Source organism: Pelophylax lessonae (genome assembly GCF_965119305.1).
Source record: "Pelophylax lessonae genome assembly, chromosome: 13".
In the NCBI taxonomy this organism is placed as follows: Eukaryota; Metazoa; Chordata; class Amphibia; order Anura; family Ranidae; genus Pelophylax; species Pelophylax lessonae.
In genome coordinates, this window is record NC_138780.1 from 175,531,251 (window position 1) to 175,550,953 (window position 19,703).

At 44.1% G+C, this 19,703-nt stretch overlaps 1 protein-coding gene across 1 annotated transcript in view; it reads right to left on the minus strand.

The window, feature by feature from the left end:
• The window catches only part of ERO1A (endoplasmic reticulum oxidoreductase 1 alpha), a 91,018-nt gene extending 78,050 nt beyond the window's left edge, over nt 1–12,968 (minus strand). Inside the window, exon 1 of the mRNA XM_082242702.1 lies at nt 12,769–12,968. Coding sequence (XP_082098828.1) covers nt 12,769–12,900 — 132 coding nt within the window. The 5' untranslated portion in view covers nt 12,901–12,968. The remainder of the gene's footprint in view (nt 1–12,768) is intronic.
• Between the last annotated feature and the right edge of the window lie 6,735 nt (nt 12,969–19,703).

Here is a 19,703-nt window from a genome sequence, read left to right on the forward strand (position 1 = left end):
CCGACACTTATGGTCATGTAAGCAACAAAATAAATAATAATAAATCTCAATGTCAATATTTGTAACTGATTGCAGGAACGAGAAGAGAGGTGTGGAGGCAGCGTATAAAAGCTGGACAAGTCAATCTCCTTTCCTTATACTTTAAAGTGCCAATAAACTCATATCAAAAACTATCAATAAATGATGCATTACATGCTAAACCATACTCCGACATTATGGGATTTATTTTCTGCAAAACAAATAAATAAACCTGGTTGATCCTGCTGCTCTCTTCTGTTCATGTCCCCAGATTTTGCAGCTGTGGTGGCAACTCTGCACATGCTCAGTTTTCAATGCGTTTTTCTATGCTCCACACACACACACACACACACACACACACACACAGGAGTCACACGTGTGGTTGTATACACAGTGGTAAATGCCAGCCCACTCCCTCCTCCATGTCCACTAACCAGCTAAACACAACAGGTTTGGGATATTACATGTAGCATAATGGAGGCTTCACCTCCCTCTTATCTTAAAGACACAGGCTGGAGGAGTTTGACACAAGCCTGTGACTGGTAGAAATCCACCCACACAGTGTCAGTTTCAAAAAATAATTAAATATTTGATTTTAAATGTTCCAGCCAATGTCAGTCTCGTCCTCCTTGGGGTGCGACGTTTGGAGGGGGTGGGGCCGGCCAGTCTGAAGAGCAGAGAGGAGAGATCGGAGCAGTGTGCGGGAGATCAGGGGGAGCCGGAGCTGGATGATCGGTGGGGAGAAGCTGAACCAGTCCTGGAGGAATACACACTGAGGAATCCGTATACGCCCGCTGTATGTGACAACCAGCCGAAGAAAGCTCTGCTACTAAGCCTTCTCGACCTCCTCTAATCTAGTGGTCTGATTTATCTGGTAAGTGGATTTGGTTATTCACTTTGGGTGCGAAGTGGAGGTCTTGAGTCTGTCTCCATTGGTGGTCTGGTTCCTGCTAGGACTACTCCTGTGGACTGTTATTTTAAAGCATCTTTTATTCTAAGTACTTTAAAATTCTGATTTATTTAGCGCTGCACTTTTACTTTAGCTCTTTGGAGCATGGCTGATTTGCTTTTAGTGTTGGCAGTTTTTTGTTCTCTAGCGCAGGGTTTCTTGGTCTTCTTTTAAATATATATATTTGTATGCCAGTTTAAACAGTAAATTGATCATATTTATTTTTACTCTGTATTCCAAAGGCTGTTTTTTTTGTGTTTTTTTATTTTTGAACATGTGACCAGCAGCAGAGAACTAGAAGCCCCTCCTGCTTATGTGTCCTTGCAGACAGGCTGGGAGAGATCTGGGTCATGCGACAGCTGTAATATTGATTAGGAAAAAAAGTACTACAAAGTATTTTTTTTTTTTTTTTTTAAGTAAAAATAATTACAGTGCCATCATCCACATACAGAAATAGAAGTGAAAATGCAAAACTAAAAAAAGCATGTGTTTAGTATCACTTTAAAGCGGTAGTATACTCCGCTTTTTAACTTTTACCTACAGGTAATCCTAGAATGAGGCTTACCTGTAGGTAAAATTAATATCTCCTAAACCTGCACAGCTTTGGAGATATTCACCCTGCATGCAGCCGCTGACACCAGCGGGGCATGCGCTCTGAAGGTCCTGCGGACCTTTAGAGCTCCTTGTCGGAAAGTGAACTCCTGCACGCATGCGTGAAGTCTCATCGCGGCTCCGGCCACTCACAGTGCCGGAGCTGCTGAACCCGGAAGAGACGCCGGGGGATGATTGTCAGCTGCCTCAGCGGTGTTCCGGACAACCGTGTCGGGCTTCGTTCTAAGGTGAGTATTTCATAATGTGCTAGTGTGCGATGCATACTAGCTCATTATGCCATTGTCCTGCAGGGTTTTTTGGGGATACAACCGCTTTAACTGATTGCAGGAAGTAGAAGAGTATTGTGGAGTCAGAGTATAAGGCTACATTCACACCTGAGCGTAGAGTTTTCGCGCGTTTTTTACCGCGATTTTACCGCAATTTTTGCGGTGATTTTTGTGCAGGCGTTTTTAGATTGAATAGAGATCAATGGAAAACGCCTGTAATCTGCCCAAAAAGAAGCTCATGTACTTTTTTGAGCGTTGGGCGTTTTGTATACAGCGTCAAAACGCTCAGATGTGAACAGGGGCCATTGAAATGAATAGGATTTGTCTTGTTGGGCGTTTTGAGAGCTGATCCTAGAGCAGAAAAACTCCCCAAAAACGCCTACATGTGAACGGAGCCTAAGGCTGCATTCACACTTGAGCGTTGCGTTTTTTATCGCGATTTTTACCGCGATTTTACCGTGATTTTTTCAGGCGTTTTTCATTGACATCTATCAAAAACGCTGGTAATCAGCCCAAAAAGAAGCTCATGTACTTTTTTCAGCTACAGGCGTTTTGCAAAACGCTCAAATGTGAACAGGGGCCATTTAAATGAATGGGGTTTTACTTGTTGGGCGTTTTGGAAGCGTTTCTTTTGAGCGTTTTTGGAGCTGAAAACGCCCAGGTGTGAATGGAGCCTAAAAGCTGGGTGACTATCACCTTTCCTTCGACTTTAAAGCGGAGTTCCACCCTGGATTTTTTTTTTTTTTTTTTTTTAATACCCCCGGGACAGTCAGGGCTAGTACATTCCACAATGGCTAGCCTCTGATCTGTCCCGGGTTGCACTTACCTGTTAGGACAAATACTTACCTTGAAAACGTCTTGTCCAGCGCTGCCATCTCAGATGTGGGCAGCTTGAAGCCAGCGAGATCCCCTTCGGCGTCTTCTTCCGCCTTCTTTGGTCCCACGATGCTCTGCGCCGGCCCCGACGTCACTTCCGGGTCGCGCGCGTCATCCCTCTACAGCTTCTGGGCATGCCCAGAAGCTGTTTAGAAGGGGATGACGCGCGCGACCCAGAACTGACGTCGGGGCCGATGCAGGCGCAATGATTCCTGGGAGCTATGACGTTCAGCTCCCAGGAATCATTGCAGAGCCAGGAAGTGACGACGGGCCGCGGCCGAGGAAGGAGGAAGAAGGAAGTAAGGTAAGTATTTTTTTCTTCGCTACGAGGTAAGTAAAAAAAAAAAAAAATATGCGATTATCCATTTCTTTTTCAGGTGACCCGGAGCGAGAAGATGGAGGTAAGCATAAAAATAGGGTGGAACTCCACTTTAAATATTATACCTTTAAGACCTGTACACAAATCAGAAAATTGTACGAAAAATACCGCTTTCAAAAGCAGTCATATGATAACCCGATAGTTCGTACACAGCTTTGGAGAGTCGATCAGGACAATTCATGCAAAATTATCCAATGGGAGGGCACGAAAATTTTTCCCGTAAGATACCAGATCATACGATTTTCATTTAATCGGTACAGTTGTTGTTCGAAAATTCAATACAAATATATTACTTTCCGAATTTTTAGTCTGTCGTACGAGAATTTTTTAAACTTGAATAACCTCTTAATTTTCGATAGGAAAATAGCATGCAAAAAAATAAATAAAAATCGGAGGATCATTGAGGCGATAATCTCATCGTATGTTAACAGGCATTATTACACTACAATAACTTCCTGGTTACTCTCTCATTTCATACTGTTAGGGTTTTCCATAACACCAACAAAAACATTCAAAGTTTAGAAAGGATTGATATCCTGCCAAAACTATCCACAAGGCAACAAAAGGCATATTATAATTATAATAATTTGCATCTCCCTTTGAGGATTATAGGTTGCCTTTTCCAGAGTCTAAAGCCTAATACACCCTATGAGAAAAATCGAGCGACCGTCTGATTTTCCACAAAGATGCGTATCATGATGTAACCGAAAATTATATTAACGTACGAAACTTCTCGCGCAACAAAGGCAAACATAGCTACATGCTAGCGAAGTAGCAGAGGAAATAATATAGTGCCGGGGTCCTCAATAGGCGGACTCCGGGCCGCCTCCGGACCCACACGGATTAAAATCTGGACCGCCGAAGCGGTCTGCTTCCTTCTGTCTCAGCGGGGGACAGAATGGAGAGGATCGGGAGGATCGGACTGGCTGTGTTTAGCGCTGCATGATTACAAAAAGCCGAGTACAAGTTCTTCTGCGGCGGAGAGGATGTCCTACAAAGTCCCGCCTCCTGGGCCGGCTGTTACCTATGATAGACAGAACACTGGTGACGTCTATCATAGGAGCCAGTGTCCAGGAGGCGGGACTTTGTAGGACATCCTCTCCGTCGGGTAAGAAGAACTTGTACTCGGCTTTTTGTAATCATGCAGCGCTAAACACAGCCACTCCGATCCTCTCAATTCTAACCCCCCCCCCGCTGATGACAGAAGGAAGCAGACCTCGGCGGTCCAGATTAATGGGGGCACGCACACTGGTCACTGCATTATTGGGGGCACAAACACTTTTCACTCTGCATTATTGGGGGCACGCACACTGGTCACTGCATTATTGGGGGCACAAACACTGGTCACTGCATTATTGGGGGCACGCACACTGGTCACTCTGCATTATTGGGGGCACGCACACTGGTCACTGCATTATTGGGGGCACAAACACTGGTCACTGCATTATTGGGGGCACGCACACTGGTCACTCTGCATTATTGGGGGCACAAACACTGGTCACTCTGCATTATTGGGGGCACAAACACTGGTCACTCTGCATTATTGGGGGCACAAACACTGGTCACTCTGCATTATTGGGGGCACAAACACTGGTCACTCTGCATTATTGGGGGCACAAACACTGGTCACTCTGCATTATTGGGGGCACGCACACTGGTCACTCTGCATTATTGGGGGCACAAACACTGGTCACTGCATTATTGGGGGCACACACACTGGTCACTGCATTATTGGGGGCACACACACTGGTCACTCTGCATTATTGAGGGCACACACACTGGTCACTCTGCATTATTGGGGGTACACACACTGGTCACTCTGCATTATTGAGGGCACACACACTGGTCACTCTGCATTATTTGGGGCACACACACTGGTCACTCTGCATTAATGGGGGCACACACACGGTTGCTCTGCATTAATGGGGGCACGCACATGGTCACTCTGCATTAATGGGGGCACGCACATGGTCACTCTGCATTAATGGGGGCACGCACATGGTCGCTCTGCATTAATGGGGACACGCTCTGCATTAATAGGGGCACACACATGGTCGCTCTGCATTAATGGGGGCACACACATGGTCGCTCTGCATTAATGGGGACACCCTCTGCATTAATGGGGGCACACACATGGTCGCTCTGCATTAATGGGGGCACGCACATGGTCGCTCTGCATTAATGGGGACACGCTCTGCATTAATGGGGGCACACACATGGTCGTTCTGCATTAATGGGGGCACACACATGGTCACTCTGCATTAATGGGGGCACGCACATGGTCGCTCTGCATTAATGGGGGCACGCACATGGTCACTCTGCATTAATGGGGGCATGCACACTGGTTGCTTTTCATTAATGGGGGCACGCACAATGGTCGCTCTGCATTGGATGGGGGCAAGTTTTGGGGAATGCCTTTTTTTGTTGTTGGCGTTCTGTATTTGGAATTTGACGGTCACTTTTCCGGACCTCGGACTGAATGGAAAATTTGTAAGTGGACCTTTCAAGTTTACATTTGAGTACCCCTGATATAGTGTATGCGACTCTTCCAGCCACGTCCACCTGACCACATACGTTTTGATTATTTCCATTACGATTACTGGACACATTGATTGGACACTGTGTTAATGTACAATAAAAATTTTCTAGCTTGCATTTTTGTTTTTTTCCCCGTCCAGTCGGAATCGGCTGTTGAAAGCACTTTACTAACGAACAGATAATCGACCAACTGTTCTCTTATGGAAATTTTCCACTGATTTTCTTATCATGTGTACTGCCTATTACAAATACTAAAATATTACAACACTAAAAACATAGAATGCATTACGAAAAAAAAAAAACACACAAGCTGAACTCCAGGATTGAAGGGGAAAAAATAAAACCCCACATACTCTTGGAGTGGGGGGCGCCCCGGAACTGCAAGTTTTAAGTGCTTGTTAAGTTTAGAGTAATTCCTCGTTCCAGCAGGTTCCCTCCATCTGTGCCACCCATGATCTAGCAAGGTTCCCTCCATCTGTGCCACCCATGATCTAGCAGGTTCCCTCCATCTGTGCCACCCATGATCTAGCAAGGTTCCCTCCATCTGTGCCACCCATGATCTAGCAAGGTTCCCTCCATCTGTGCCACCCATGATCTAGCAAGGTTCCCTTCATTTGTGCCACCCATGATCTAGCAAGGTTCCCTCCATCTGTGCCACCCATGATCTAGCAAGGTTCCCTTCATTTGTGCCACATGATCTCGCAAGGTTCCCTCCATCTGTGCCACCCATGAACAGTGAATCGCAGGTGCGATGTCATCCAACTGCAGACACTACCTCCATCTTTCTGGCCCCTACCTCTTGTAAGAGCTGCCAGTTTGAAGGCTGGAGAAAGTGTCAAACTATGAGGGCATCCTTGTAGTTCATAGAGAACTACAAGCCTTCGGTCATGGTGCCAGATGGGATTTGTAGGTTATTTACTGATCACGGTGAATAAGGTGGCTGTGCGGGCAAAGCCCCACCGATTTTAAAATCTGACAGTGGGTGTGGCAAGAGGATCCCCCACCAGCTGCCACAGGAGAGGGGGCCAGGTTGCTTAGGACATGTTACAACCTAAATACAGGTCTAATATATTTAAAAGGCAAACTACTTATCCTTAAATGAAATAATAAACTAAAGCAGTAATAGTGAATAACCAAATAAAAAAAAGAAGGGGAAATACAATTCAACAACAACCACATGTTAAAAAAAACACTACCAATAAAAACACCCCCTGCAATACAGCCAAATTCACTCCTCTGTGTTGTGTTTTAACAATTGGGCGACATTTCCAACAAATCGCTTGCCGTTCCATAGGGATGAATGACAGCAGATGTAAAGAGCACCAATAAGCATTAATAATCAAATCCTCAAGGTAGAAATAACACCAGAATAGCACCCCTGCACACGTGTACAGCAGCGGTCATGTGCTTGCAGAATGCGGTATGCCCTGCCAATCCAATTTAAATGAATGGGAGGCTTTAGTGCACAAAAAAACCTATCTGGTAATGTGTGTGCAAAAATGCAATACCAAGTACAAAGGGGTCCACAGAAACTAAAAAAAAAAAAAAAAAAAAAAAAAAAAAAAAATAATATAATAAAAAGTTGGGAGTGGCAGGTCATAAAAATTGTGTTTTAATAGCAGTAAGGACCCACTCACATGTGGCAATGTGCAAACAAATGTAAATCAGCCCTAAAGTTTCCCTCACGAAGAGGTCACTTTATAAAAGTTTGCACATAACAAAAAAAAAAAAAAAGAAATTATAAAATAAACCTTGTAAATCTTAGCTAAAAACTCTTCTGTGAATCTTGTGTGAAAACCTAAAAAATAGACACCCTAAATTGCAGCAAATAATAAACCCCGCAAGAATGGGATGCACGTTTTACCAGACAGATGTTATTATACAAGAACACCACAAATTAAAAATAATTATATATATATATATATATATATATATATATATATATATATATATATATATATATATATATATATATTTTTTTTTTTTTTTTTTTTTTTAAATAATTATTATTACTACTACGAAAACAAATCATTATTAGTATTGTTTTTGTGATTATTAATACAATTATAAACTGCTTAAATAGAAGAATTGAAATGTGTCTAATGGGACATCAGAATAATTCCATTGAAGAATTTAAAATTGAAAACTATTTATAAAAGCAATAAGACTTAATAATGTTATAAAACAAACAACCACCATAATAATACAGCTAAACAAGAACCACCATAATAATACAGCTAAACAAGAACCACCATAATAATACAGCCAAGTATTACATACATGGAATAATAACAGGTATTAAAAAAATAATAGCAGCAAGTACTGATAAAACGTATCCCATAGAATATTAGCAGTTAATAAAGCCGATCGGTGAAAGCCAATAAAAAGGAGATCTATACAAACCTTAGAGAAATATAAAACCGTAACAACAATAGTAATATGTCTGTGAAGGTTCTCAGTTATCCAAGGCATGGTATAGCTAGTTGTAACTCTTCACATTCAACTGGACGTGTTCTGTAAAACGCTGGAAGACGTTTCATAACTTCTCAAAACCACTTCTTCAATTCTGAAGTGTCAGGAACATACCCAACCATTTATATCCACACAGGGAGCCCAGGCACCTTACTCCAATCACAATGGAATGTGTCAAGGCAGATGTTGATTGTCCAATAACAGGACGGGAGGTGTGAAAGTTGTAGAACCACCCTGTTTTAGTTACATCATCCCATCCTTGGTATGAAGGTCTGCATAGGTGATAATCTTTCGAGTCGCCCGGACGCACATGTGAATTGCTGTCAAGTCTACAGGGTAGAGATATTAAAATAGTATCCCTTACATAGCTGGAGTGCGAGAAAAAGAAGCTTGTACATCCAACAGTGAGGAATGCAAAGACCGGTACATTGGGGAGATGAAGGGACCTCTCAACAATCGACTGTCCTAACATAGGAGGGCAGATTGTACAGGTTAGGGCTCAGCAGTCCTTCTACATCTTAGGGAAAAGGGAAATGCTCCGGGGGAAAGGGTGCTGCACATTTTGGACAACTGGTTCACTTCACAGGAGGCGTGAAAGAGGCCAGCTATGTCAAACTGGAACAACCAGCCCTAAGAGGGGTGGGGGCCTTCAACACCATCGTCTTCCACATCGAATGAGTTTTAACATCTCTACCCTGCGATTTGACGAATCACACCTTCGGCCATGTAAATTGAGGAATCACATCTATGCAGACTTCTAGTACCAAGGATAGGATTAGGCAACTAGAACCGGGGGGAGGGATAGACAATGATCTGGTTCTCTGCCCCTTTCCCCCTGGATCACACTGCTGCCTTATACACACACACACACAATGCTCCGGCTCTCTGCCCCCCTCCCCCAGGATCACACCACTGCCTTATACACACACAATGCTCCGGCTCTCTGCCCCCCTCCCCAGGATCACACCACTGCCTTATACACAGTGCTCTGGCTCTCTGCCACCCTCCCCCAGGATCACACCACTGCCTTATACACACACACAATGCTTAAGCTCTCTGCCCCCCTCCCCCAGGATCACACCACTGCCTTATACACAGTGCTCTGGCTCTCTGTCCCCCCTCCCCCCTGGATCACACTGCTGCCTTATATACATATACACACAGCCCCTGCCTCTGGAAACTTAAGAGATGCGGTATTCTTTAGGAGGCTGTAGAGAGGAGTCGGCTGCAGATAAAACAAGTACAACGTATGTAGGAGCATTTGTTTCATCTCAGAGTATCACTTTAGGATAGTGTCTTTATATGTAAGGGTTTACAATTACAACCATTTCTTTTTTTTTTTTAATTCCATAACTTTTCCATGCATTACTCAAGCTGGCCCAGTAACACGAAAGAAAAGAAGGATCCTCCTCTTCCTCCAATGGCATGGGGGGGGTCAGGCATTTTCTCAGGACTGAGTGGCCTTTACGTAAAGATATGCAAGTATTGCTCAGTCCTGTAGTATGGGGAGCCCAGCCAGCATGGTGATGTGCCCCTTGGGGAGAGGGTGGTTTACAAGAATTATTTCCTCAATGACAGCGCTATGCTTTGAGGAAATATTTGTTGGCACACAACCGCACCAAGTTGAACACAGTAGCTTTGCACTTTGGAGTTTATATGATCTGTGGCGCAGGTTTTTGTTTATTATTCTAGTGGTTTAAAAGAAGGCTGGTTTACAGGAAATGGGCAGAATGACAAAGGGTTGTTAAGAAAACTGCAGGCGCTGGGCGGAGGAACAAGCTGGGGAAACTGCTGGATTGTGGAGAGCGTTGGTGGAGACTCTGAATTTTAGGGTGTCTGGGCTTTCTGTGTGGATAGAAATGTTGAGCGTATGGAAAGAACTGAAGGCTTGGGCCCCATTCCCACTTGGCTATTTGGAATCGCCGGCAGAATTGCCTTGATTTGGCCCATGATTTCAAATCTTAGTAAACACGCAATGGATGCAATTTGCTGCAATTGTCGCATAAAAGGATTCCACCAAATCGCACCTTTTAAAAACTGAGCAAAGTTTATCCCCAAAAATGGAACAAGAGCTTTTTTGGGCGTCCAACTGAAGAGAATGGGCTGCCCTATGGGCAACATACATAAATAAGTGCAAAATCATGCTAACAAGAAAAAAAAAAACACCTCTACAAATTCTTTTTAACATTACAGAACAAGTGACCAACTACTAACAAATAATTATATATAAAGAATAACAGCTGATAAAAATGAGTGAGTGCCAACAAATGGAGATATAACCCAAAGAGAAGTTTAAAACTGAAACCGTAACATTCAGGCCCCGTTCACATAGGGGGCGACGCTACGCCTCACAGGTCGCCCTAGTGTGAACCGGGACTTATGAGAGTAAGCCAAGAAGTAGTAAAGAACAAACAATAATACTTCATTATTTCAGAGTTTATAATACTCTTACAGCCCATTCAGACTGGCGCGATACGACTTTGTGGGGCGACCTGTGAAGTCGCGGTGCATAGCGTGCACCGCGACTTGCACGGACTTCATATAATTGAAGTCAATGCAAGTCGCCTCCAGGTCGCCCCAAAGTAGTACAGGACCCTTTTTCTAAGTCGGAGCGACTTGTGTCGCTCCTATTAGAACAGGTCCTGTGCTAATCTATGGCGAGCGACCCACCGCGACTTGTCAGGCTGACAGGTCGCGCTAGTCTGAATGGACTCTTACCTTTACCAGCTGCTATTATGCAACACTTTCATTTAGGTATTATTTTACTTTTCTCGATAGTTTGAACAGATCCCCATTTATTGGCTCTATTATTTACTAACATCCCATGTAAGCAGTTAGGTCTTATTATTTCACTGATCCCATTCTAAAACTCTTTATAGTTTATATAGGACAAATTTGTCACTTTTTTTTTTTTATATTATTATTTGCTATATTTCTATGTATGCAGCACTTATAAATATATAATATTATAAGTTTACATATATGGTTCTCTGGTTTGTATATATCCCTATATTATTGGAGTTATCTGCTGCTAATTATTATATATATATATATATATATATATATATATATATATATATATATATATATACTCTGGTTAGTATAGATCTCTATTGGTGTTATGTGCTGCTAATATGCCATGTAAAACCTGTACAGTTATTTTTTTTTTGGTTTGCTTTGTTCTTTTTTTAATTAAAATTATATTATTTTAAATTATATATTAGTTCTATTTTTCTGGTTTGTATTCTGATCCCTCTATAGATTTTATAGGACACATGCCAATTTTTTTTTTTTTAAAAAAAGCTATTATAATATTATATATATATATATATATATATATATATATATATATATATATATAGCACATATTACTAAAATAAAAATAATAATATCATTAATAATAATAGTAATAATAATAATAATAATAATAATAATAATAATATAGTAGCAGTATGTGCTGCATAGATAGAATGGCTTAAAGCGGTTGTATCCCGCTTTTTGACACTTTTACCTACAGGTAAGCCTATAATAAGGCTTACCTGTAGGTACAAATAATATCTCCTAAACCGGCACGGTTTAGGAGATATTTACAGTGCATGCAGCCGCTCGCGCGAGCAGGGCATGCGCTCTGAAGGTCCGGGGGGACCTTCAATTAACTTGCCGGGAGCTTGCCGGAAAAATCACTCCCGCGCGCATGCGCGGGAGTGACGTCATCGCGGCTCCGGCCAATCAGCGCGCTGGAGCCGTCTCTTTCGGCCAATCAGCGCGCCGGAGCCGCCGAACCCGGAAGAGACGACGAGGGATCATGGCAGCGCCCGCATCGATGTCCGGGGGTCCGTGTCGGGGCTTCGTTTTAAGGAAAGTTAAACATAATGGGCTAGTATGCGATGCATACTAGCTCATTATGCCTTTGTCTTGCAGGTTTTTTTTTTTTTTTTTTTTTTTTTTTTATTAGGGTTTACAACCGCTTTAATAAATGAAAAAAAAAAAAAAAAAAAAAAAAAAAAGAAAGAAAAGTGGCAGGTGCAGCTAAGTGTCCTATAAAATCTATAGAGAGATTAGAATACGAAAAAAAAGAAAAATAGGATGAATATAAATTAAAATAACATAATTGCAATGAAAAAATGAACAAGCAGCAAATAACACCAATAGAGGTCTATACTAACCAGAGAAATTAATAAAAAAAAGGGGGAAGGTTTTAAAAAAAAAAAAAAAAAAATGTATAATATATTTTTTTTTTTTATATATTATTATTATTTTATTTTTATAAATCACACACACATTATAAATCATAAAATGTGAGCATTGTATATATTGAATAAAAACATAAGCAAATAATAAACAGAGCATAATAAACTCTGGAGAAAAAGAAATAATAATAATAATAAAAATGTGTTGGTTATATGACATAAATAGCAGTGAATAATAATAATAATAATAATAATAATAATAAAAGTATTTTAAAGGCCTGAAATAATAATAATTATGAAATGATGATGTAATGAGAATACCAGTTCAGTGTAATAATAATTACAGATAAAAGGGGCCCCTATAGAAGGCGCAGTGGGGGCCCCCAGCACCCTATCGGAAGGCTTTCTCTCCCATTATCGGTGTCTCCCCCCCTCCTATAGCCGGAGGGCACAGCCTCCCCCCCTCACCTGGCAGAAGCAGCCTTGGGCAGAAGAGGACGCGGCGGCCACGAGCTCGGGTTGCCATGGCAGCAGGCCACTGAGGAAGGTGAGGATGATGAGGGGTCTCATGGTGTCCTCTCCGGTGTTCCGCAGTAGCATCACTTCCAGCACTCGGCTACTACCCGGAAGATACCCTGAGACCGGGGGCGTGGCCCGTCCGACGTCACGACTGCGTAAGGACGACAATAACTCAGTACGTGTCTATAAACACATGCGAGGCACGCCCACTCAGCCCCGACCGACAGTGGGCGGGCATTTCACGCAGGGCCCCTCCTTCTTCCGAACTGGATGGCAGGGTGAATGAACAGGGGGCGGGGTTGATGGGAGGGGCTACTCTCTCCTAGATGATTCTGCTGTCAGATATTGCATCATCGCTCCGGTTCTGTGTCATCCTCAGTGGGCGGGTCAGCATGCGGCACCTGATAATTCTCACATAAGCATTTTAGTGTTTTGCAATCTATATGTGGAAATCTGCAATGAACAAAGGGCATTATATTAATGACTACGTCATTTTTTTGTATTGCAATAAAAGCAGGGCTGTGGATAATTTTTTGCCTTGGGGGGGTTCAGCATCAGGTACCAAGTGGTGAAGGGGGGTAAAGCCTTCCTTTTAGTTACACAAAGCCCCAGGTTTTCACAGTGCAACCTTACAACCTTCTAGCTGCCGGCGTCCTAACGACCAATGGCATCATCGGTTGATAAGGAGGATGTCAGTTACCTGCATAGCATCCTTGTTTGGCCCTCCCCTGCCCCTCTCCATCAGCATTGGGGTCACATTAGCTGAGTGATGGAGAAAAACTGAGGGAGAAGAGAAACACTGGAATACTAGTCAGTACCAGTTTGCAAAAGTGTATTTGCTTTGGAAGAATAAAATACCTCTAATGTTGGTGTCCTACGTTTGGATGTTGCTGCATTATGTAAAACAATTAGAATAGTTTTTACATTTTAGAATGGGGTGCCTCAAGACTGTCCATCATTTTTAAAGGGTGCCTTGACTGAAAAAAGCTTGAAAAACCCTGATTTAGTGCCAGACATACTGCAGGAGATGGTCAGAGACTGCAGACATAGTACAGGAGATGGTCAGAGACTGCAGACATACTACAGGAGATGGTCAGAGACTGCAGGCATAGTACATGAGATGGTCAGAGACTGCAGACATAGTACAGGAGATGGTCAGAGACTGCAGACATACTGGAAGAGAGGGTCAGAGACTGCAGACATGTTACAGGAGATGGTCAGAGAATCCAGACATAGTACAGGAGATGGTCAGAGACTGCAGACATACTACAGGAGATGGTCAGAGACTGCAGACATACTGGAAGAGAGGGTCAAAGACTGCAGATATAGTACAGGAGATAATCACAGAATGAAGACAAACTACAGGAGAGGGTCAGAGAATGAAGACATACTACAGGAGATGGTCAGAGACTGCAGACATAGTACAGGAGATGGTCAGAGAATCCAGACATAGTACAGGAGATGGTCAGAGACTGCACTGCTCCATGTACTGTCTGATCTCCTATCCCTGTACATTGTCTGCTGAACACTCACAATGATCCTTCCTGATCACCATAAAAGGTGCTGTCGGGGGCCTCCACACCACACGTCATTTACTTACTGTGTGACACGGACAATGAGAACAGGTCCCAGACTTTCAGCATGGGCTGTACAGAAGAGGGAGGAGCGGTCATTTTTCCCACTGACCACCAATGTAAGGAGCATTCTTCCCACTGACCACCAATGTAAGGAGCATTCTTCCCACTGACCACCAACATAAGGGGAATTCTTCCCATTGACCAGCAATGTAAGGAGCATTCTTCCCACTGATCACCAATGTAAGGAACATTCTTCCCACTGATCATAAATGTAAGGAGCATTCTTCCCACTGATCACCAATGTAAGGAACATTCTTCCCACTGACCACCAATGTAAGGAGCATTCTTCCCACTGGCCACCAATGTAAGGAACATTCTTCCCACTGACCACCAATGTAAGGAACATTCTTCCCACTGATCACCAATGTAAGGAACATTCTTCCCACTGACCACCAATGTAAGGAACATTCTTCCCACTGATCACCAATGTAAGGAGCATTCTTCTCACTGACCACCAATGTAAGGAGCATTCTTCCCACTGACCACCAATGTAAGGGGCATTCTTCCCACTGACATCCAATGTAAGGAGCATTCTTCCCACTGACCACCAATGTAAGGGGCATTCTTCCCACTGACCACCAATGTAAGGGGCATTCTTCCCACTGACCACCAATGTAAGGGGCATTCTTCCCACTGACCACCAATGTAAGGAGCATTCTTCCCACTGACCACCAATGTAAGGGGCATTCTTCCCACTGACCACCAATGTAAGGGGCATTCTTTCCACTGACCACCAATGTAAGGGACATTCTTCCCACTGATCACCAATGTAAGGAGCATTCTTCCCACTGACTACCAATGTAAGGGGCATTCTTCCCACTGACCACCAATGTAAGGAGCATTCTTCCCACTGACCACCAATGTATGGTAAGGTACACTCGGTGCATCAGAAAAGGTGTGCAAAGTCTTACAGTTTGGTTTCTGTAGAACCAAAACGGAAAAGTCTGTCCCTTGCCAGCATGCTGTAGGGCAGGTCCTTTGCTGTCTATGTGGAAGCAGTGGTCACTCTTCAGAGGTCCAACACACCCCCTGATAAGTCTGCACTAGAACTCTGTAATCAGCAAAGTTCATGGTCTATATTGATTGGAGAACTCTGGCTCTGACTTATTTGGGGGCATCGGTTGGACCTCTGCTGAGAGGCCACTGCTTCCATGAGGAGAACAAGGGTCCATCTTTAAAGCATGCTGGCAGGGGGGAAGCTTTTCTACTCAGGCTGTGGTTGCTTTCGGAAAAAAATGAAGTGCAAGACTTTGACCACCTTTTGTTTTGATGTGCCTTTAATGTATTCATGTTATTTACCCTCTTGCTGACTGCCGCCGCATATATACTGCGGCAGGCTGGCACGGCTGCGCGAATTGCCATACCTGTACGGCGATCCGCGGGAGCGTTCCTGGGGGCAAGGGATGCCGATCCACGGGACCGGCAGCACTGATTGCCGCCGGGCACCCGCGATCGCATCACTCCCCGCTAAGAGAGAAGGACGGTCAGCTGTTGTAAACACAGCAGGCAGTTGTTCTCTCTGAAATGATCACAGAGCGCCTGTGATCCTTCTATATAGGAACACAGGTCTCTGTGGTCATTTCACAAGTCCCTCCCCCATACAGTTAGAAAACACCCCCTAGGCTCACACTTAACCCTTTGATCCCCCCTAGGTTAACCCCTTCCCTGCCAGTGTCATTATTACAGTAACAGTGCATATTTTTAGCACTGATTACTGTAGTAATGTCACTGGTTCCCCCAAAAGTGTCAAAAATATCAGTTAGGTGTCCGATCTGTCCGCCGCAATGTTGCAGTCCCGCTAAAAATCGCAGATCTCCGCCATTACTAGTAAAAGAATAAATAAAAATTACATAAATCTTTCTCCTAGTTTGTAGACGCGATAACTTTTGCGCAAACCAATCAAAATACGCTTATTTCAATTTTTTTTTACCAAAAATTGGTAGCAGAAAACAAATTGGCCTAAAAAGATGAAAAAATTGATTTTTAAATTTATTTTTTTGGGAACGTTATATAGCAGAATGTGAAAAATATTGTTTTTTTTTTCCAGAATTCTCGTTTTATTTGTTTATAGCGCAAGAAATAAAAATCCCACAGGTGATCAAATACCACCTAAAGAAAGCTCTATTTGTGGGGAAAAAAGGACATCAATTTTATTTGGGTACAGCGTCGCACGACCGCGCAATTGTCCGTTAAAATAACGCAGTGCCGAATCGCAAAAAATGGCCTGGTCATTAAGGGGGAAAATCCTTCTGGTCCAGAAGTGGTTAAACTGAAAGTTTAGCTGGGTTTAGATACAGGTATAGGTTTTAAATAATAAAAATGCATTTTCTCAATAATAAAGGTTGAACAAAAAAAAGTAATCCTAGACAGGCTCAATGTTTTCACACTCAGAAGCTTCCAGTGTCCAATATGAATGACTGAACCCTTGATGATTTTTCTTAAAGCAGCCCTTCCTTGTAATCTGATGTATGTTTACAGAAACTGCTGCCAAATAATCATTATTAAGCTTATCGACCACTCCCTGGTGCATATTCATTGAACAACAACTCGGCTGCAGTCCGTCCCCAGGGACCCTGCTCTTTCCCCATTGGGCGCCACTACTATGACTTTGGCACAGCATAGCGACGGTGAAGCCAGGCCACCAATCACAGTATGCATTTCAAAGTCTACTGCATGTGGCAGTCATATAATACAAAAAATAAAGTAACAGTGTATCACTTTAAATATAGCGCTATGAATATCACAAAAAAACAATATTAATGTAGCACTGCCCCCTTGGGAGCTGCTGACAACGGATTCCCCTGGGTTACCCTAAGCAACAACTTGTAAATCCTTAGCACTTTAAGTCCTTGACTCAGTCAGTAAACAGCGCAGGGGATTTGTTTTTTTGTATTTTATTTGAATTTGGATGAGAGAAGGGAGGGGGGGGGGGGGGGGGCGCAAACAGAAAAATGTAATAGGCATTGCTTTGTGGCAAAAAACGCTGTAAAAAATTGCGTGACTTTGAGGTCACAAAAGTGTGAAAGGGGCCTTCAGTAATCAAGGTATAGTGTGCCCCCTTTCAATGCACAGTGACCAGCGTGCCCCCTTCAATGCAGAGATCAGCGTGCCCCCTTCAATGCAGAGATCATCGTGCCCCCTTCAATGCAGAGATCAGCGTGCCCCCCTTCAATGCAGAGATCATGGTGCCCCCCTCAATGCAGAGATCATCGTGCCAAGCCCCCCCCCCCGAGACCAGTGCACTTACCTGTAGCGGCGGCTTCTCTTCAGTCCCCCCGTCTCCTCGAGTCCTCAGTCCTCCCGTCTCCTCCTCGGCCAATGGCGTAGGGTTTGCCTTTCGGCCAATTAGGAAGCGGGTTTCGGACTCGCTTCCTGATTGGCCAGGAGGAGGATCTGTGTGACAATAGCGAATTTTCATTCGCTATTGTCACACAATGGGTGGGCTCGGGGCGCACTGCTCTGCGCCCCGGGTCCACCCTTTGCTGAAGCCTATTAGAGCCTCTGGCAGTAATCAGGTGATACAAAAAAAAAAGCCCCATTGAACTCAATGCGTCCGGCGCCCCGCATGTAGATTAGGGGCCAGACGCATGGATAGGGGGGGGCGGTGCCCCTGCACCCCCAACACACTGGCCGCCACTGGTCCACTGACCTCTAACTAGAGTGTTCCCCTTCCTGGGCAGACCCCTGACAAGCCCCCGTGGTACACACGGACACTGTTTTTCCGAAGAGCTCTGCCTTCAGCTCCACTGTCAGTTTCCTCTGACTTCTCTGGCTCAGCTCCACACCTGGCTCACTAGGCCGATTTCCTGTGACCGCCTTCCTCTCTGACAGGAGGAGAGACAGCCGTCACCCTCCTCCTGGGACTCTGCTTCCTGCCCAAAGACACCCTGCCTCTTGTGCTCTCGGCTTTTATGGTCAATCCCAGGATGCACTGCGGTGGTGCCCTCCCACTGGGACTGCCACAAAACCCTGTGTATTATTGGCTATGTTTCCTCCACTGTCCAACATGCCTCCCTATTGGATGCAGTGGGGACACTCCCTCAGACCAGATGAATACACACTGAGTACAATGAGCAGGCCTAACTAAAGATCAGGCTCCCCTGATAAGTAGATGGAGCAAAATAAATGATTTTACCTAGCACCTGTCTAGGAGGGTGCTACATCTATATTCAAAGAAAGTCCATAAATGTAAGCATAAGTCCGTAAATAAAAAACACCCAGTGCTGATCTCTGTGTAAAAGATTGGTTAAAGCTCTAAATAATTGAGATTTCGTGAGTCCCTTTCTTATTCCAAGTACTACTTTCAAACCACCATTTCATGTGCAATACGTGGTCCCATTCTCAGTGGATGACAAACTCACCAGCTGTTGTTGCCTTCCATTCTCATGGTCAGCTGTCAGGTATCAGGCTGGAGGCTGAGGTGATGAGAGGGCTCCCCTTGCGGCTGAGTGCACCAGAGTACCCCTGGAGATGGTGACAGAGGGTGCTGTGCCCAAAGGTGCACAGGTTGCCTGCAGGTGAAGCTTCTTGAAGAATCAGATCCGTGGTGGAGAAGGTGGTCACAACCAAGGGATCTCTGGAAATGCAGGCGGGTTAAAGCAAAGCAAGGTCAGTAGCCAGGCCGAGGGTCAAACACTGGAGGTCAATCAGGAACAGAGACAGGTAGAGTAGTCGGGATCAAACCAGGGTCAAACACGAGAAGGAAATCAGAAATAGGCAGGAGCAAGTCCGTAAAGCAAACCGGGTTCAGAGCCAGGAGAGAAGCCAGAGAAGGTCAAGAATAAGCCGGGTCAGTAACAGGTAATCAAGCTGAAGTTCAAGGCACAGGGAACACAGGATACTAGCTGAAGATAATCCAGCAATGGGTGATAGCCAGTGCTGACTTTATATAGGCCAGTGGATGCTGGTATTTAGGACGTACCGTGGCGTACGCCAATTCACCATCGCGTATGCACATTAGCGCGGCCATTTTGGGCATTGGCGTATCTGCCAGTTCTCCTCGAACCTCTTCCCTGACATCGGCACACTCGCTTGTTTGTTAAACAGTTCCAAGGCATATATTAGAGCACTTGCTCTCCACTATATGATGGATCAATTGTCATGTGAAAACAGGGGGTCCCCCTGTGACGACGTCGGAAGTGACGAAACGCATTGGGACGTGGTTTCACGGCAACCTAGACACCAGGATGTGCAGCTGGCCTCAACTGGTGGTGAGATAAGATTTCAACAATAACATATGTGATCCGT